Below are 21,309 nucleotides of genomic sequence, written 5' to 3' on the forward strand. Positions count from 1 at the left end.
GGTCGGTATAGAAAAATGTTAAATAAATACATAATAAATAAATAAATTCAAGGTGCAGGCTCTGCCATACCTGGCTCAGATGCCGGGTACTGCGCCTTACCCCTCTGATAGGGAAGAGCAGATCCTCATTGGCCACAATAAGGGTGGCCAGCCTGACAAACCCCTGACTGAGAAATATGGCTTTTTTGCTGGGGGGAGGGGGCATTTTGGAATGAGCTCCCCTGCTCATGTTCATGCCACATATGGTGGTAGCATTGGGCTTTTTTTGCATTAAGCAGTACACAGCTAGAAATCTAAACTTCAAGAAGTGGTTAGAACCATGTTGAAACTTGAGTGTAGAATCAGGGCCTAGAAGGATTAGACAGGTCCCTGGGACTCCAAGAGAAGGCAGCTCCTATAATATTGCTGATCCAATTGTTTGTGAAGTTGAAACTGCAAAGTACAGAGAGGTGAATTGCTACCAGACAAAAAACACATTGTAGTCCCAACTGTTCTCTCTTCTTTCAGAGAACCACTCGGCAACAGAAGGCTTTCCTTCATGTGCCACACCCTGTTCAAACACATAAAACCAACTTTCTTTGCCTTTTGTTTTTTCATCTAAAAAAAAAAAAAAAGGCAAAAAAACAACTGCTTGTCCAGCTTGTCACTGGTCACCTGACTACCCAGGGCAAGGCTACTTCCTTTAGCCCAGTGTAAGTTTAAACCCTTTAAAATACTACTGCTCTCAGGCCTCTGGGAAATTTTCTTCTTTTTTTTCTGATTTGAGCACTGCTCTGTGCTGCTTCATTACTTGTCTGGCTGTGCCCTGCTTAGGTCCAGATGCTCTTGCATCCCAAACATTTTTACTCTCTTCTCTTTTTCCCTCAGAATTTTTATGTAACACAAGGTTCTTCTTGAGGTGTGGATTTCTGGCTGTACACTGCTTAGTGCATAAAATCCCACCGCTAACACCATATGTGGCAAAAATATGAGTGGTCAAGGCTTTCTCCAGTACTTTTATTTACAGTGTCAAACATCAGCATTTCACATTTAAAGAACCAAAACAGATCAACTATATTTCAGGGGTTGCCTTATACTGCTTAATCACATAGTTTAGCCCCACAAGCCCAAACCACAATCTCAGGCTAGCTATTATAAGGGGCTGCCTATTCCCTCTGTACTCATGCAGTTTCAACTTCACAAGCAATTAGGTCAGCAGTGTTACAGAAGCTGCCTTCTGGAGTACTGAGGGCCTGACTAAGCCTTCTAAAGCCCTAATTCTTATCCTCTGGTATGGGATTCTCCCTAGGACCATAATCCCTTGAAACACTCAGTTTTAAGATGGACTGGGACAGATATCTAGAGCTGCTCCTTAAGGTGTTCTGGGGCTCATGGGTACATGCTCTGTCACACAGAGCTTCTGAAAGGATTTGAAACAGATAAGGTGACCCTGGTTATAATGATTATTTTGTATGCTTTAGATACTGGTAGAGATTAGTTCTTCAAGATGAAAAATGTTTTGTTTATGAATTGTATTGGGATTCTTCCTGATGTTTCCAGGAAACCCTAAACAGGAGGAAACAATTCATTTTAATGAAGTTAAGGGTTATGCAATTGGGTGGTCTTTTCTTTTTAAGATTCCCTTGTAAATGCTGAATTAAGTTTCAAGGTATCAGATAAATATTCACTATGCCCTCTCAATTATTCATTTTTCCAGCAATAAAACCTCAACTGGCCAGTGCTAACTTGAAATTTGGATATGGCCTTGAGGTTATTGCTTTCTATTTTTGCATCAGTCTTAGAACCCCTTCTCAACATGTGAACTTAAAGAGGTTTGAGAGGGTTATTTTTCTCCTTTGATGTATATTTTCTATTTAGTGATTGTAATCTCTCACTGCTTCTTTTTCCTATTGCAAGTGGCATTTATTTTATTTTTATTTATTTTATTTATTTAGATTTATATTCCGCTTTTCGCACTTTTTTTTCAGCGCTTCAAAATGGATTACATTCAGGTACTGTAGGTATTTCCCTATTCCCAGAGGGCTTACAATCTAAGGCCTGGATTCATCATTCATCGCTGAATGATGAATCCAGCGAAAACGGGGGGCGGGGGGGGGGGGGGGCAAGGGGGGGGGGCGGGCCTGCGAAAGCCTGCAGCCTTCACACCACCGCAGTGTCTTTCTTGCCAGCTTTCATACCGAATAGCACCACCGTGAAAGGTGCACTACTGCTGACGATAACGTTGGTAACATTTTCGCCGGCAGTGAAGACACCGCCAACTCCTCCCTTCCCTTGCCCCGACTCCTCCCCTCCCCCTAATTAGCATTATATTGCATGCTTTAGGGCCCTAATGCACGCGATAAAGCTTTAGTGAATGACCCTATAAGTTTGTACCTGAGGCAATGGAGGGTAAAGTGACTTGCCCAAGGTCATCTTGTAACTAATATCTATAATTGAATAAAGATTAAGTTAATGAAAGGCACAGTTGTAATATTACAGTTTAAGTAAACCTATGTACTCCTGAATTATCAGTGCTTTTGAAACTCTTTTGTAACCTTGCTGATAACACCAGAAAATGCAAGTTAATTGGTTTGAAAATACCTTGGGGTAAGTCGCTATTTTATCTATTGGTACAAGTATCTGTGGAAAAAGATGAGAAAGCAGTCAAAGGGTTTATAGAGGGGAGACCTAGGTTGTTTGTTTTCCCTGCCCTGCTCAGGAAAAATTACCCTTTGCTTCTGGTCCCGGGTCCACTACACCATCTGCCTGACCCATTATTTAATGAATGCTAACAACTTAAGAGGCTGGTACTTTTGCTTCAAAACAGGCACCAGACCCACTCACATTTTATGTGCCTTTCTGGGGAGGAGATACATAAAATTCTTCTTTTATGTATTCAAGTTTGGTAAACTTGAGAAAGGCTGCAGTCAGCATGGTTCCTGAAAATGATAAAAATGATAATATTGGGATCAGTATGTGTTATTTCGCAGAATATTTTTTTATATCCATACTGTTAATAAGCCCTCATATCCAAATCTGGCTAAGTTAGACCAAATTGAAATGAATTACAATTCTAAATTTTCTCATAATGTTGTTTCCCAAAGTTTAGGTTATCTTTCAAACTACGTTGAACCATCAAACTCTCTTCATTTCTGAACTAGCGCTGAGTGAAGTTTTCCATCAGTAACTGACATGTAACTGCCACCTTTCTTTCCTTCCCATTAAAAACTATTGGAGGACCTTGAACTTAACATAAATTTTAAAAAGCTAAAAAAAATTATACATCTCAATTTTAGTCCCAAAATAAGCAAGAAATACCCAACTACTAAAGCAGACTGAAGACAGATTTGATAAATGAAACTCCCATTTTTATATGGAACATCTTTTTCTCAGGATCTCCCCATTACAGTTTATGTGTGCCATTTCCAATAGGATCGCTGAAGTTTTTCTAATTAGTCAAATACACTTAAAAGTAAATTCATTCAATAAGGCTCCTCAGAAGATTCAAAATGAGCCCTCATTCACTAGAATCGGGTAGTAACAGCCCAAGTTACTAAAGTTTTAATTTATAACTTTCTCTGTGGCCCTCCTGTTCCCAGAATCACTAAACAGGAGCAACATGCCTTTGGCACTGGCCAACTTTCCTGCAACTCTATGACTCTTTTCCTATGTTTTTTTATACAGTGTCCGTTACTTCTGGATTTGCCATAGTATTAAACACACCCTCTGGACCTATTCAGCAGAGCCGAGAGCTATTTACATGTGTTCCTGTCCTGCCTGTTGCCTCTGTCTTTAGCCGAATGCAGCGATGGGACCTGATGTTTACTTTTGGGTTCACCACAGCACTGCTGACATCATAGCCTCAGACTTGGCCCTAGTATATACACAGCAGTGAGAACAAGCCTGCAAGCCTCCCATGGCTTTTGCTGCCTCTGTTTGGCCTACTCTCCCTCCAATGGTTTTTGCGTGGGATCTCTTGAATGCCTCCACCATTTATCATAATTGGCCCTGGTTCTGCCTCTGCTCATACTGTGGGCTCCAACAGCAACACAAGCTGTGACAGAATAAGAAAAAAAATAAGAAAACCCAAAAATAAAGACTGGGGCTACTTTGTCCTGCAGCCAGCCTTCCCTAAAACCATAGAAGTAGCCTTGCGCCTTTGGTTTCCCAATGGCAGGGGCAACCAACAGGCGCACAGAGTGCCCCCCAAGATAAGGAAAAGAACCCCCTTTTTCTTCTGATTACATTAGGGCATAGATTTATTCTGGCCATCATGATCTGGTAGATCCAATAGTCTGGATTTCCTTGAACTACTTTTAAATAACATGCTGGCACAAAAGGAAAGGAGAAAGAATAATGTTTTCCAGGTATATATACCTGGATAACTTTTAAACCTAACCAGCTATATTTTAATATTGCCAGTCAGATGAAGTCAATTTAGCTGGATAAGTTCTGGCATATTCAAAAGTTGGCATTTATCTGGATAACCGACAAGTTTGAATATGAATCTTGACATTTTCTTTAAAATGTTGGTGCAAAGAGCTCAAATATCAACGAGCTTAGATTTGTTTTAATCTGAGGTTCAAATTTCTAGTACTCTCAAAAATAGAGCAAGTCTCCAAATTCTGTTGCATAGTATTCTGTAAAAGTGATGCACATCTTAATGCAGATAACTTATCTTTGGCAGCTAGTCTGTGTGTGCAGGTGTGCTCAGGAACCCCAGTACCAAACGCCATAGGTCACAGACAGAGCTGCAAACTTTCACACTTAAGGAGGAAGAATCTCTACATTTGGAACAAAAAGGATGTTTTTCTAAAAATATATTTCTTTGATTTATATTCTGATTTTCAGGCACTTCAAAGCAGATTATATTCAGGTAGTGTAAATATTTCCCTGTTCCCAGAGGAAACACAGTCTAAGATGGTAACTTTCAAACTGGTGCACGAGCACACATGTGTGCACGTTTGTTGGCCCATGCCCAGGGCCACGTCTATTTTATTACTTGCACGCAGATCGGCCTATTTATCTTTATTTTATAACTTACATGGCATCCACAGCAAAAGTACATGGCATGGGACATTGGCGTGCGCCGGAGTGCATAAGTATTTATGTCCATATCCTAGCTTTATGCCCTGAAATGCCCTCGTCCCACCCAGATCGCATTCACACCTCACCCCGTTTTGAAAACTTCCATGATGTACTTGCTTTGGGAGATACGCGCTTATCTCGGTAGCTTTTAAAATCTGCTCCTCGCACATGAGCCCAACATATTTTCGTATCCCTTAATTAATGTGTCCATTGAGCTTTTAAAATTCACCTTTATGTTTGTATCTGAAGAACAGAGAGTGAAGTGACTTGCCCAAGGTCACAAGGACTGGCAGCAGGTTTTGATCCCTGGTTTGTAGCCCACTGTTATAATTGCTAAACTTCTCTTCCTCAATTCTATTTCTCCTTTATAATGTTTTTGTGTTCTTCCTCCCTTTTTCAACCTCCATCTTCAACATCTCATACTCAGGTGGTTCTGAGGAACCCTTATCAGCCTGAGGAGCAGAGATATAGCTTCCCCTAAGGAGGGCTCTCAGCTCCATTGTTTGACAATAGGGGCTGCTATGATAAAACTAGCCCCTTTCCTTATCGCCTTGGACAAGAGCTCACCAGAACTACCGAACTGATTCCCAGCCATGTAATTTGAGTGATTAAAAAACCTTGCAGTAGTTATGTTATTCAAATCTTCCTATTAAGAGCTTATATGTTTGCATAAGTGAGTGTTGTGAATGTGATTTTTTTTTCTCTCCCATTGTTGAATAGCCAAGGACAAAGAAAAGATTAAGCATCCTTTAATTTCACCTAACAAAGTTATAATTACTGCAGATGTCTATATCTTGTGACACACCAGAAGCACAAACAACCAGTAACTGGTTGAGCAAGATTTTTCAGTTGTGTTCTTGTACAGCATACCTTTGTTATTTTCCTTTGTTAGAAAATTTAAGCTCTTTCAGAATAGCAGCCTTTTAAAAATCTTATTCACATGACTTTAATGGTAGTTATTTATTTATTATCACAAACGCAGAAGCAACCTCCTCTCGTATTAATCACTCCAGAACATGCAAAAAAGAGAGGGACATAGGATGTAATCCTATTACTACAAGGTTGTTATAAGACAAGAGACAATATCATTAGCACATGCTCCAACAGGAGTGGAAATCCAAATGAACTGTATTCGATGGGGGAAGAAGGGCTGATGTGCACGGAGCAGGAGAGAGACCTTGGGGTGATAGTGTCTAATGATCTGAAGTCGGCGAAACAATGTGACAAGGCGATAGCTAAAGCCAGAAGAATGCTGGGCTGCATAGAGAGAGGAATATCGAGTAAGAAAAGGGAAGTGATTATCCCCTTGTACAGGTCCTTGGTGAGGCCTCACCTGGAATACTGTGTTCAGTTCTGGAGACCATATCTCCGAAGAGACAGAGACAAGATGGAGGCGGGCCAGAGAAGGGCGACTTATGAGGAGAGATTGAAGAATCTAAATATGTACACCCTGGAGGAAAGGAGGAGTAGAGGTGATATGATACAGACTTTTAGATACTTGAAAGGTTTTAATGATCCAAAGACAACGACAAACCTTTTCCATCGGAAAAAAATCAGCAGAACCAGGGGTCACGATTTGAAGTTCCAGGGAGGAAGACTCAGAACCAATGTCAGGAAGTATTTTTTCATGTAGAGGGTGGTGGATGCCTGGAATGCCCTTCTGGAGGAAGTGGTGAAGACCAGAAGTATGAAAGACTTCAAAGGGGCGTGGGATAAATACTGTGGATCCATAAAGTCTACAGGACGTAAATGAATGTGGGGAAAAAAAAAGATTTGCATTCAGAAAAAAGCAGGGAGTAGCTTGCTTTTTATGGCAGTTACTACCCCAAACCAAATAAGCCTGATACTTCACTTTCAATGCATATCCAGCATAGCTCTCTGCTTCAACGGCAGGGGAGAAAGTCTGATACTTCAAGCATATCCAGCATAGCTCTCTGCTTCAACGGCAGGGGAAAAAGTCTGATACTTCAAGCATACCCAGCATAGCTCTCTGCTTCAACGGCAGGGGAGATAGTCTGACACTTCAAGCATATCCAGCATAGCTCTCTGCTTCAACGGCAGGGGAGAAAGTCTGACACTTCAAGCATATCCAGCAAAGCTCTCTGCTTCAATGGCAGGGGAGAAAGTCTGACACTTCAAGCATATCCAGCATAGCTCTCTGCTTCAACGGCAGGGGAGAAAGTCTGACACTTCACTTTCAATGCATATCCAGCATAACTCTCTGCTTCAACGGCAGGGGGAATGAAGAAAAGTGGATCTATATACAGACAACCAACAAGGATTGAATTTCATAGTCTGAGTAAACAAATAAACATGGGTGTATCTTGCTTACTGCGGCTGTTACTACCCCTAACTAATTATTTATTTATTTATTTAAAATCTTTTCTATACCATCGTTTAGTATTGCACCATCACAACGGTTTACAGGGTGGCACGCATATATATATTTGATTAAATTCTTACTAACAAAGTGCCAAAACATTTAACGGTAACAATTTTCATAATCTAAGGTATATAGTGTGAGATCTGGATCTTGTCTTTTATATGATTAATAGGAAATCATATAATAATTGAACTTTAAACTGCATGTTTCTTAAATTATTCTATAATGATGATGGATATACAATTATGCTAATAGGGTGACTGTAGCTTTGTGTAGCTGTTCATTCGCGTAATCCTTTAAACGTCTTGGTCCCCATTCATATTGTAGAATGCTTTTTTGAAAAGCCATGTTTTTAAACTTTTTTTAAAGCTTTTTAAATCACTTTGTAATCTTGTTTCGAGTGGCAATGAGTTCCATACTGCTGGTCCGGCCAAGGAAAGGGCTTGTTCTCTAACTTGGGTAAGTTTTGCTGTCTTGACTGAGGGGATGGTTAGTAGAGCTCTGTTGGCTGATCTAAGATTTCTTTGTGGGACATGTAAGCGTAGTGCTGTGTTTAACCAGTCTGCTTTTTCTTCGTTAATCAGTTTGTGAATTGTGCATAGTGTTTTATATTGCACTCTTTGTTCTATTGGCAGCCAGTGTAATTCGGCCAGTGTTTGAGTGATGTGTTCCCTTTTGTTTTTACCAGTCAGTATTCTGGCAGCTGAGTTTTGTAATATCTGAAGAGGTCTTATTGTTGAGTATGGTAGTCCCAGAAATAGAGTATTGCAGTAGTCTGTGCTGGAGAATATAAGTGCTTGTAAGACTGTTCGGAAGTGCTCTTGGGTTAATAGGGGTTTAAGCCTCCTGAGGACCATTAGTTTGGCATATCCTTCTCTAGTTTTTTGTGATATGTGTTGCTTCAGGCTGAGTTCCATGTCAATTATTACTCCTAAGTACTCCTAACTAATTAAGCTAGATATTTCACTTAGATGCAGCTCCAACACTGCTGTCTACATCAATGGTGGGGGGTGGAAGGGAAATAGAACCAAAAGGTTACTAAGAGCCAAGAGAAACAGATAAGTATGAAAAACCAAAAAAAGTGCGAAACATGCTGGGCAGACTGGATGGGCCGTTTGGTCTTCTTCTGCCGTCATTTCTATGTTTCTATGTTTCTATGTTATAATCTGCTGTCTCTCGCCCGCAATGGGCCCCAGGCAGTTTTCAGCCTTTTGAGCAAATCTCATATAATCATTTATTGTCTCTTGCTTAAACCATCCTAAAATTTAATTTTAATTAAAGTGCTAGAATCTATTTTATTAACGCATCTCTTATTGTGAAGTGTGCATAAAGCTAGTAACTATTAAAAATCAAATACTTAACCCAAATGTTGATCACTCAAAAAACCCAAACTGGACTTTTCCCAATTTTCTCTAGACATGGCACATGTTTCAACTGAAAAACAGTCTTCTTCAGGGGAAATCTTATTTCATGAAATACAGGCAAAATATTCTCAGATCCTAAAACACAAAATACAAAATAATTAATAAAATCAAACACACACATTCACTGAGCATCCATTTTCAAATTAATTACCTTCACTGAAACATCTCAAATCATGGATACGCTTCAGGTGGCTACACAGTAACAAATTAACAATGTTTTAACTCCCATCCTTAAAGACTACATAACTCATTCAACAGTGAACTGTAACACCCAAAGCAGAATCCGAAACTCACTCGAACGATACTCAATGTATCTTAAAAGATCTCAACATGGCGTCTCAGCGTCTAAGTTGTCTACAGCGTCTAAGTTGTCTACACAGACTCACAAATATGGGTTTAAATTCCGTTCCCGGTACACATCACCGGAAACGACGGTTTAACTTATTCCCTACGGACTACATAACCCATCATGCAACCCAAATATAGAACCTAAGTCCACTCGCACATCCTTTATCCAGTCACCCAAACACCACTGCCAGTACTGATTATATGCAACACAATGATCAAAGTTTAATTAAAAAACTGACCAATCGAACTCTTTATTCAAACCTTTCAGAAACACTGTATCAAAAAAAATAAATCCACTTTTGTTCCCTTTGTAGGAGGTAATTATCAAAATTCCCGCCACGATTACATGGGCTAACTCAAAGGCTAGCAAACATCGTAGGCTTTAAATACTGGAGAAAGTATAGAGAAAGGTGACCAAAATGATAAAAGGGATGGAATGTCTCCCCTATGAGGAAAGGCTAAAGAGTTAGGGCTGTTCAGCTTGGAGAAGAGTTGGCTGAGGGGGGGATATGATAGAGATCTATAAAATCATGAGAGAACTAGAATGGGTAAATGTGAATTGGTTATTTAATCTTTCAGATAATAGTTAGTTGATTGAAATTCCACCTGCAACAGACTCAGTGACTTTGGCTGGAGATCCAAAGGAAGGCTGAGATGATCCTGAGCCTTGATAAGTCTGCAATATTCCTGCTCCATGTCCCTGCTCATCTTGGCTTCAGACAATCGCCGTCGGCAACCCTTGATCAAAATCTGAGCTGTCCCAGTCCAGAGTTACATTGATGGACAATGGCATTTCCTGCAGCTGTGATAGGGAAGGTGGAGATCTATCGTCGGGGCTAAGAGAGTTATCCAGAACCTCTTCAGGCCAAAGCTCCGCTCCCTTGGAGATGGCGGCCACGAAGGCTGGCCCCGATGGAGTTTAAGTACAGAGTAACTCGGGGATTGTTGACTGACATGGTAAGACATTTAACGAAGGGGCAGGAGGCTCCGCTCGAAGTCTTCCACATCATTTAACCATCTCGAAAAGCATGAGAAAGTAAGAAAGGCAATGTCTTGGAGTGCTCTTACATAGCATCCTCACCCAACGCTGTCTTGGGCCTCCCTCCCTCAATATATAGTTATTTCTGACAATAAATCATGCATTATTGTGTGTTGAATTGCTGCAATTTGCAATAGGAGACCCTTATTTGCATTAACTCCTCCCACTTCCCTATTCAAAATATATTTGCAATCTACCTTGCGTTGTGATAATTATCTCGCAAGCAGCATACATTAGACCCTATTTAACGCGTGTTTGGCCTTAACTCATTTTGAAAAATGATCCTGTATGTAGGGTCATTCCAGGGTCATAACTGGGAAATGTTGAGTTAGCTTCTGGATAACTTTAGACCTCTGAAGCATGTCCAGAGATAGCAGAATAATTCTAACAAAGCATAAAATGTGTATACTGTATGCTACCAGCAAAGCTCATGTTAGAAAATGCCCTGGAGCACTGACAGGGGATAATTTTGGAGCCCGCTCCCAGCAGGGATTTTTTATTTTCGGGAGGATGGGGAGAGAAATAGGATGGGGGGTAGGAGGGTCTGGCAGCAGCTCCACATTTTGCTATATTTAGAAACTGGGAAGGGGGTGTGGGGGGGCCAACAGGGGACCCCAGGACATTTTTTTTATATTTAGGAGGGGATGTAGGGTGGGTGTTGCATGATTTGATAGAAATATAAACCCAATATCACCTCCAATCAATACTCTGTTAATTTTCCTAACATTTTTCAAAAAGGAAAAAATCTCTCAATTGTTGGAACAAACTATGGAATACAGTTTATCCACCAACGGGAAAAAATTTTTGGGGAAGAAAAGGAAGGTTTCATTCAATTTCATATCATCGCATACAGCAATGTATGGCAATTTCTATTCATAAACCGACCTCCTCCAACCCATGAATATTTTTTTATTATTTTTAAGCATGATTAAATTTAATGAATAGTGACAAAACTTTTTCCTTGAAATTATTTCCACCCACAATTAGGTTTTTTTTTGTCCATAGGGATATGGACATGGACTTTAAATTTTGAGAGTATACAGATAAGTCACAGGGAAGTTCCCTACAATAAGATCGTATGTGAGAATAATTACGTGTCGGCTTTATTGAGAATTGTTTGGTGTTTCCTGAAGAAGTTAAAAAAAAAAGCCTAATTGTGGGTGGAAATAATTTCAAGGAAAAAGTTTTAAGTCACTATTCATTAAATTTAATCACGCTTAAAAATAATAAAAAAATATTCACGGATTGGAGGAGGTCTTTTTATGATTAAAAATTGCCATACATTGCTGGATGCGATGATATGAAATTGTATGAAACCTTCCTCTTCTTCCCCAAAATCTTTTTCCCGTTGGTGGATAAACTGTATTCCATAGTTTGTTCCAACAATTGAGAGATTTTTTCCTTTTTGAAAAATGTTATAAGCAGATACAGCAGATACAGATGTATGTGCTTAAAGTTTCCTTAGGCAATATCAATAATCATTATTAGTAGAATTCCCCTGGATAAAAATCACTACAAAATTTCCAGAAATGTACCAGTTTTGATTAATTACCCCTTTATAACAAGGCTTCCCATACTTATTTATTTATTTATCTATCTATTTATTTATTTTTAATATACCGGTGTTCGATTTTACATACCACATCGGTTTACATTTAAACAAAATTTGCAGGTACTCATGCATTACTTTTGTGAAATACATTATCTTGGTGATTCTACAGGTGACCTGGTGACCCCAAGACAGTTGGACTTTGCACATATCCACAATGAATATGCATGAGTTACATTGGCATTTACATGGAATAATTAGCATCACTGACTTGGCTGTGGAGGGTAACCAGGACATAATCGAGAAAGTCTGCTGTAGAACAACGTATATACAAATGAATGCAATATACTACTGGACTGATTCATTCAGATAAAGTATATACAGTTTATACTGAAAAAAAATCATAAATACAGTGCCAGACTGAGAAAATAAAAATGATTAAAAAAGAATTATGGATTAAAGGTTATTGACAATTTTATTATTTGCAACCAATTCCATTCCATTCCATTTCTCAAAGAGAAATTATGTCAAAAATAGTCTAAAATTCATGGGTATGGAATTTTTGCTTATTCGATGGAAGACATATTAAGTTGCAAGGTTTATCAATTGTATGCATAATGGCAATTGCTATAAAACTATATTTGATGTTTATTATCAACTATTGCAAATACTAGTGTTCAATAAAGATAAAATAATAATATTTAATTCTAAGTATGTCATTACTAGTATTTAAAAATTAGAAAAGGTTGTTAAGAAATCAGGCCTTGGAAGGAAGGGGCAGCTATTGTGTTAAAAAGTGTTTAAACAGAGACTGGGTCTAGCCACTGAACCTCTCCATAGATTATCATTATACAAAAAACATGGACCAAGAATAAGCATGACTGATGCAGGTTTTAAGTACAGTTTCTCTTTTATCCTCTAGATTACAGCTTAGAGACAGACAAAGCAATCAGAAGATGGCTCCATTTGAGGGATTTGTTTTTATTTTGTTTTCTCCTAAATAGCTGTGTAACTGTGTAGTTATGTACGGTGTCTGTTCAGGAACGTGGCTGTGCACAGATCAGGTGCGGCATTGGTGGGGTTGTGATCCCACTTACAGGGGTGAGGTCCAAGTCTGTTACACCAGGAGGAGGATGGAAGGTAAATTTCTGCAGAAGACTTGTAAAGAAAATGAAAAGTTCCATTTTGGCAAGCGTCTCACCGATACAGATTCTCCGGCCTGGAACAAAATGCATGCTTGGTTCAGATGTTTAGAAATAATGGTGCTTTTATGATTATAACATAAGATAAAAATAAAATACCTCAGAATGAGTAGAATCTAAATCATTTTTACAGATATACTAGCAAGCTTTGTTTTTGCATTTAGAGCCTGATTCACTAAGGCTTTTCACCCAACCTACGTCTATGGGCAAAAGCTTAGTTTAGTACAACGGTTGCAGTTTATGCTATTCCAGCATGTATGGCTTCTCTTTTCCTGTTGATTGATATTTTATATACACTACTGACGACTCTTTATTCATGGGGACATTTCCAGCAGTGTCGTTTTATGAATTTTACTAAATTATTGAGACATTAATATATGCCATTTAGAAGTTCATACTGAAACAGTTTTCCTGAGTTTGGGGCTTCACAGGACAAACCACAGGATACAAAATTCCAGTTGCTCTGACCATCTCTGACTTATTCAAGTAGGTTTTCAGCCAGATAAAATATATCCAGATAAATTGGAGGCTTTATGGGGTGTGGTTAAGTTTTTGGATAACTTAGTCGAATAACGCCTGACTCAATTATCTGTCTGACTTTAGTCATGCTGCGGAGCTGCACTATTGGCTGGAAACCCAGCCATAAATATTCAGAGGCACAGCGGAGGCTAAGTTTATCTGAACATAACAGAACAGCCCTCAGTTCAGCATGGACTTCACAGTAATCCTAACAGATTGTATACTTATGTTCATCATAGGTCATTATGAGTTACAGGCATGGTTTACAAATCTATGATTGATTAAGTAAAAATACCCAAGGCAGAAGATTACAATATATCATAGCTCCAGTTATCCTAATATTCCCAGATATCCTGTGACATACATACACAGATCTTGAAAAGATTATTTGGGATAAGTGATGGGAGGTGTCTCATTTTATGCTGTTTATCTATCTCCCACTCTTATTTTTTAAGTGTTGTATTTATAGTATAATCTTGGTGACTTCACTAATCTGTTTTTGCTCATAGGCAAAAAAATGGAAAATTGAATATAAGAAAAAGCAAAACCTTATTATATAGGGTTGCAAAGTGAAAACTCACACTGAGATGAGGGGCACGATCTAATTATTACTGGTTACTGATAGTCATACCAGAAAAAGACCATGAGATACTTGAGGGAAAGGGAAGTGGCCTGTGAGCTCCCTGTGGATAGGCGAGTGTCAGAAAGTGCTGTGTAGAAAAATGAGATAAAAGGCCTATAAAAAAGAAAGCATGATTGAATTAAACAATAATATACCAGCAAGAAATGTTAATTACCTGCGGAAAAAGGCATGAATGCATCTTTCTTTACAAACTTTCCATCTGAATCCAAAAAATGCTGAGGATTGAACTCTTCCGGATTCTCAAACTGAGTCTTATCTTTTAACACAGATGTCAACAATGGGATGATAAGGGTTCCCTAAAAGTGGAAAAAGGAAAGGAAAGCCTTATTATGTAGTGCTGCAAAGTGAAAGCTCACACTGAGGAGGAAGAACAGATTATTGCCTGGGGAGGTCTGTGCCCCTAAAAACGGAAGGCATGTGGGTACAGGATGTTAAATCGTTTACAGGATGAAAACAATGGGGCAGCATACAAAACTGCTGAGCTGTTCTTCAAGGCAAATGCAGGCATTTTGAGGGAAAATTCCATAAACCATTTACTGGGATAAATGTAGATTTCCCTGGGTAAAAGGGCTGTTTCAAAATTGCCCACCCTACACTTTGAGGTTCAATACTGCACATACTTTAAGCTGCATTAAGAGTAGGAGATGGGGGAGAAAAATAACACACTTAGGGGTAGATTTTCAAAGGGGTACGCGCTTATCTATTGAAATCCCACATACTCTTGTTCGCGCCTGGTGCGCGAACAAAAGTATGCGTTCGCGCTAAATTATAAAATCTACCCCTTAGATTGTATTTTCAAATCTAAAGGGCCGATGCAATATAGTGCGCTCAGCAGAGCACACTGTATAACCCGCACTCCGACGCGGGTTAAATAGGCGCTAATCCACCCCCTAATGCAATACGGGGATTAGTGCCTATTTAACCCTTGTCGGATGCGGAGTGAATGTAATAGCACTCATCACATGCAAATGCATGTGAATGAGGCTATTACTCATTCACTCCGCATGCAAAAAAATAAATGTGCATCTCAGACGCACATTTATCGCTCAGCTATTAACGCTTGCCTGGAGCAGGCGTTAATAGCTGAGCACAGGTAAAAGAAGTACAGAAAAGCAGAAAAAACTGCTTTTCTGTATTTCTTTTCTTAAGTATAAAATAATAAAAAAAAAAGTCGGCAGACCGCCGAGTTATGAAAACCGATGTCGAGTTTACGGGCGTAGGTCTTCATAACTGGCAGCTGCGGCAGGGTTGCGTTAGCAAGGAGATGCTAAGGTCACACAAATGACCCTAGCGCCTCCCTTCCAGCCCAACCCTCTAATTTGGATATTGCATGGCGCCCCCCTTGCGGGCACCATGTGCGTGTTAGGAAAGTGGGCACTGACTTTTCAGCACCTGCTTTCTGCGCTTTATATTGCATCGGCCCCTAAGTTCATTATTTTTTATGGGAAAAGTATCCATAGGTGCAGATGTCTCTGGATACTTTGTACCTGTGGGAATGTTAAAAGTGTAAGTATGTGCTTGCTTTAACTTTAAAATTAATGGAAAGATTAGTGATATAAAGTATTCATGAACTTTACATCAAAGTGGGCCATTTGAAAATTGCATCCTTCATAAGAAAACAAAGTTTTTCTTAAAAGAACTAGTATAACTGGGAGCTCTCCCAGTCATTTCCTAGAAGTGGACATTCAGAATTACTGCATATTAGAATTCTAAAAGATTTCTGGTGAAGCAAAGATCTTTATTGAAATTCGATAGTTTCTACATAGATGCAAGAATAGCTCTAGAAATATATATTTGTAGACTAAAATTCAGTACAGTATTCTGGAATCTATTCATTATAGAACTTATCTGTTACATGAATAGAAAAAAAAGACTTGATTCTTCATCACCTTTCTATTACCGATTATTGTAGGCCAGAGAAAATAATATGTTGTCAAGTGGAGTTATCTCCAACAATTCAATATGGGTCAGATTTTTATTCTTACACGCGCAGGGTACATTTGTGCGCGCTACCCGGCATGCACAAATGTACACCCAATTTTATAACATGCATGCGCTGCCGCGCACATGTTATAAAATCCAGGGTCAGCGCGCGCAAGGTGCACACTTGTGCACCTTGCGCGCGCCGAGCCCTAGGGGAGCCCCGATGGCTTTCCCCTTTCCCTCCAAGGCCGCTCCAAAATCGAAGCGGCCTTGGAGGGAACTTTTTTCGGCTCCCCCCCCACCTTCCCCTCCCTACCCCTCCCTACCCCTCCCCCCAGCCCTACCTAAATCCCCTCTACCTTTTGTTGTCAAAGTTACGCCTGCCCAAGGCAGGCGTAACTTGCACACACCGGCTGGCTGCCCGTGCGCGAACCTCCGGCATAGCCGCTGTGCCGGAGAACTCAGGACCGTCCCCGGACCGCCCATTTTTGAAAGCCCAGGGACATGCGCATGTCCCGGGGCTTGTGCGCCACCGAGCCTATCATGTGTGATCAGAAAAGGGGTGTGTTTTATGGTAATAGCCTATTTATCACAAAGTGTGCTATCTTACCACTTCACATAGGTATTACCACAGAGTGCAATAACTTTTCTACATTAAGTACCATAATTGATGAGAGAGAGAGAGAGAGAGAGAGAGAGAGAGAGAGAGAGAGAGAGAGAGAGAGAGAGAGAGAGAGAGAGAGAGAGAGAGAGAGAGAGAGAGAGAGAGAGAGAGAGAAGCTATAAGACCCTTATAATACGTTATGAGGCCCACTTAGTACCTCGAGGTGAGGTTTAGGTTGTAGTGTAGGGGGTTAGGAGCCACTTTGACATTCAGAGTGAGATGTACGAACAGAACAGTAGACTCTTGTGAAGATTTGAGGTACTTTGGAGTACTCACTCAAAAATAGGATTTCTATAATGTTCTCTTAACCTAGCTTATATTCGGTATACTTTTTGGTATCCTTTTTGGTCTGCATGTGTGAATGATCGAGAGGTCTGGGATACTTCTTTTATATGTTTGAGAAGTTTTGCAAATACCCCCAGCTTCCTGATACTCATAAAGACTATGAAGTAGATTTTAAAAGCCTTGCATGTGCAAAAACAGCCGCATCCGTCCATAAGTGAGCTGCATGGGAGCTACACAAATTTTTATTAGCCGGAAAGGGTGCACGTACATTAATGTACATGTGCTCAGAAAAAGGGTGAAGCCAGTGTAAACTCTAATTTTCATCAACTGGCATGCATAAGTTATGTGCATCACTACTTTGCTACAACTCCTTGGTAGGTGAGAGAGAGAGAACCTCTTTATAAGGCTCAGTCTGATACTCTATATATGACCATTGTAAGGGGGCACTTTGATTCAGGATGATTTTTTGAGAGGTGCTTTGAGGTTAGGGGCAAGGTGGTATTACAGACACAATTAGAGGTATTCATTGTAAAACTGACATCTGTAAAGAATTTTAGACCTTATAAGTGATGAAAAGGAGTTGATTTGTACAATGCAGCTAGCAGACACTGCAGTGCACAAATCAACTTCTCTTGTTAGAATTTTCATCACTTATAAAATTCTTTAATGAGGACAATTTTACAATGAATACCTCTGAATGTTTCTGTAATACCACCCCTACACCCCACCTCCCGAAAACTCACCTTGAATTAAAGTGCCCCATTTCAATGGTCCATACAGAGTATCAGACTGAGCCTTACAAAGAGTCTCCCTCTCTCTCTCTTTCTCTCTACTTGAAGAGTATTTTATAAAATAGCACATATCTTTGTGTGTGGCGAGATGCATACATGTGACCTTTCAAAATCTACCCTATATTAAATTAATGGAGATAAGTTTGCTTCACAGCACATTAGTTTCTCTGTCCTTCTTATTTGGGGTTGATTGTTTTAGGGCAGTTTGCTTGGCTTTTACTTTTTGTCTTGTGACAGGTTATTGTAGAACATGTATTAATGTTTGTATATAGCTCCTATTTTTGAATCTATATACTTAGGAGAAAAAAATATAAAGTTAATGGTTATGTAAACTAAGCTGGATGATATGATTGCATTTGACAACTGACATCCTGCAGGACCCTACGAAGGAACTGCTGTTGGAGCACAGATCCAGTAAAAGTACTGAGTGCCATGAAAGGTTGAATTTAATTTCATAATGTATATGCTGCCTTTCCCAGCAATTGCAGGTATAAAGTAGATTACAAAGCACTTGCCTGATGCGAAGGTGGTGGACCTCATGTGTCACCTAGATAGGATTTTAGACAGTGCTGGGGAGGAGACAATACATAGGAAAATGTGGGAGGGAGGTTCTGGAAGCAAATTTAGGATTTTAGATAGAAAACTGAAATCTAGAACCTCCAGGGTGGCATTCTCTGAAATGCTCTCTGCTCCACACTCAGGTCCCCAGAGGCAGGCAGAGCTCCAGAGTCTTAATGCATGGATGAATCGATGGTGCAGGGAAGGAGGAGTCAGTTTTTGCAAGGAACTGGGCAACCTTTTAGGAAAGAGGAAGTCTTTTCCAAAAGGATGTGCTCCACCTTAACCAGAGTGGAACCAGGCTGCTTGTAGCGCTGCAGATGGAAGAGAGCACCAGGGGCGCTTTCCAGCGCAGGACGAGATGTGTGCTCTTGTGGTGAAACGTCCTTACCCTGAGCCTCGACTGGACCTGCACATTTCCTTGAGACCACCAACGCAATGGTGGTCTCTGAATGGTCCTCCGACCATTCCAAGCCCTTTCGGACTGCCACTAGAGAGTGGCAGGAAGCAGCGGACCAGACAGAGGACAAGGTAGATGAAGACATCAGGTGTGACACGGCTGACGAAGACTCAAGGCGCAGGACAGACGAAGACATCAGGCATGGCAAGGCAGACAAAGACTCAAGGCATGACAGGACTGATGAAGACATCAGGCATGGAAAGGCATGGCAAGGTACAGACAGGCAACGTAAGGCAGGGCAAGGCATGGCAAGACAGGCATGGCATGACAAGACAAGACTAAAACCAATGGTTAAAAGTCCGGAACCTCCAGGCAGACAATGTCCATTCTGGCACTCTACTCAGCCCAGCCGGGCAGAGTCGTAGACCACATGAGAAGGCATCAGAGCCACGGAAATCCAAGGACAGCAACAGGCAGGCAACCCAGTCCCTCAGGCGCCCTACACAGTCCAGCTGGACTGGTCGCAAACCACACTGCAGGACAGGACCTGTCCAGGAAGGACACATCAGGCAAGAACATCAAAGCAAGGCAGATATCAAGGTTATGGACATCAAGGCAGACTGACGAGGGAAGAGATGACTCCTTGGCGCCATCAGATGGAAAAGCCCACCAGCGCCCTACACACCCCAGTTGGGATGGTCCCGGACCACTAGGCCACTACGAGCCCTACCAGCCCACACAGGCTGGTCATGAACCATGAGGGACGGGTCAGGCAGAGCTGAGGACATCTGGAACAAACGGACATCTGGACTTCATGGGACAGGCGGTCAACTGGACATCATGGATGGGCAGACAACTGGACATCATGGAACATAGAAGACATCAAAGCAGAGACAAGAACAAGGACCACTGATGAGGACACGGGATCCCACACAGAACAGAGTGCCTAGGAGGAGAAGCAGATGAGGAGTCCTAGGGAGGACTTTCTCCTTGCAAAGGCAACGAAGGACTGACCTGAGGAGCCTGTTGTAGGCTGAAGAGGCAGATCCGGGAAGTGACATCATCCAGAACCCACTCCCTCACTGGCCCTACAAGAAGTGCAGAAAGAGGCGGCCCCGTGCCTTAGGAAAGGCAGGAAGAGGAAGTCTGCAGGACCCTGGACAGCGGCCCTGCAGACGCTGACACTGAAGCAGGGGAGGAACCGGAGCTGGGCCGTGCAGGCCCCAACGTGGGAGGGTGGCTCCAGCTGCGAAGAGACACCGAGGACTGCGGCCTCCAGGCCACTAGATGACTAATGTTGGCAGTGGCCTCTGGGCCGCGAAGAGGCACTGAAGTCCGTGGCTCCTTGCCATGGCAAAAGAGACAGGATCAGCCTCAGGCAGCCACAGGAGCAGTAAGATGGAGGCCCCAGGACCAAGGAGTCAGGACTGAAGTGGCTCCATGCCGCAAAGGAGATCCCAGGTGCGGCTCCTGCCGCGCTGGCACAATGGCTGTCTCCTGCCACTTCTAGGAACCCTGGCACAGCTCCTGCTATGCCGGTAATGACGTCAGGGGTCGGGCCAACCCGGCTGAAGAAAAGGTAAGAGCCTGCTCACGGCCCTGCCGCAAGCAGGAATGCAACACTGCTGGCATTATTTTTAAAAACGTGATAGAGCAGCTTTTAAGGAAAGTTGACAGTCACTCAGCAGTGCATGGTTTGCAGCAAGGTATCTTCGAAGGATACTAGTGAAACAGGAGAATTAGGACATCCCATCAGAGAGGTTCCAATTAAAGCAAAATTAGTCCATGTGCCTATAAGTAAAGAATCACCTGAGCTAAAGGATTCCTAAATTATCCCTATTAACTGAAAAGCAGGTTGTTAATATAAACAAAAACACCCTTTGAAATGTCTGTATGCCAATTCCAGAAGTCTAAGAAGTCAGATGGGAGAATTAGAGTGTATAGCAGTGAATGTTGAGATAGATATAATTGGCATCTGAGCTTTAAGTCCATCAGAGCATACAGTCCAATAGGTTAAAGATCATACAAGACACTAAGGGGTGGATTTTAAGAGCCCTGCGTGCCGGTGCGCCTATGTTCAATAGGCCTACCGGCGCGCGCAGAGCCCCGGGACTCGCGTAAGTCCCGGGGTTTTCCGAGGGGGGCATGTCGGGGGCGGGGCCGAGCGGCGCGCCGTTTTCGGGGCGGGACGTGGCATTTCGGGGGCGGGCCGGGGGGCGTGGTTTCGGTCCAGGGCGGTCCGGGGGCGTGGCCGCGCCCTCCGGAACCGCCCCCGGGTTGCGTAAAGGTGCGCCAGCGGCCCGCTGGCGCGCGGGGATTTACTTCTCCCTCTGAGAGGCGTAAATCCCCCAACAAAGGTAGGGGGGGGGTTTAGACAGGGCCGGGGGGGTGGGTTAGGTAGAGGAAGGGAGGGGAAGGTGAGGGGAGGGGCGTTAGCGAATTCCCTCTGAGGCCGCTCCGATTTCGGAGCGGCCTCGGAGGGAACGGCGGCAGGCTGCGCGGCTCGGCGTGTGC

General features: G+C 41.8%; 1 protein-coding gene across 1 annotated transcript in view; it reads right to left on the reverse strand.

Annotated features, from left to right (window-relative positions):
- Window positions 1-11,883: 11,883 nt before the first annotated feature.
- Window positions 11,884-21,309, reverse strand: part of LOC115088122 (cytochrome P450 2K6-like) — a 132,377-nt gene continuing 122,951 nt past the window's right edge. Inside the window, exons 8-9 of the mRNA XM_029596095.1 lie at window positions 14,329-14,470; window positions 11,884-13,029 (exon numbers count right to left, since the gene is read on the reverse strand). Of these exons, the coding sequence (XP_029451955.1) occupies window positions 12,848-13,029; window positions 14,329-14,470 (324 nt within the window). The 3' untranslated portion in view covers window positions 11,884-12,847. The remainder of the gene's footprint in view (window positions 13,030-14,328; window positions 14,471-21,309) is intronic.

Source organism: Rhinatrema bivittatum, chromosome 3 (genome assembly GCF_901001135.1).
Source record: "Rhinatrema bivittatum chromosome 3, aRhiBiv1.1, whole genome shotgun sequence".
Taxonomy (NCBI): Eukaryota; Metazoa; Chordata; class Amphibia; order Gymnophiona; family Rhinatrematidae; genus Rhinatrema; species Rhinatrema bivittatum.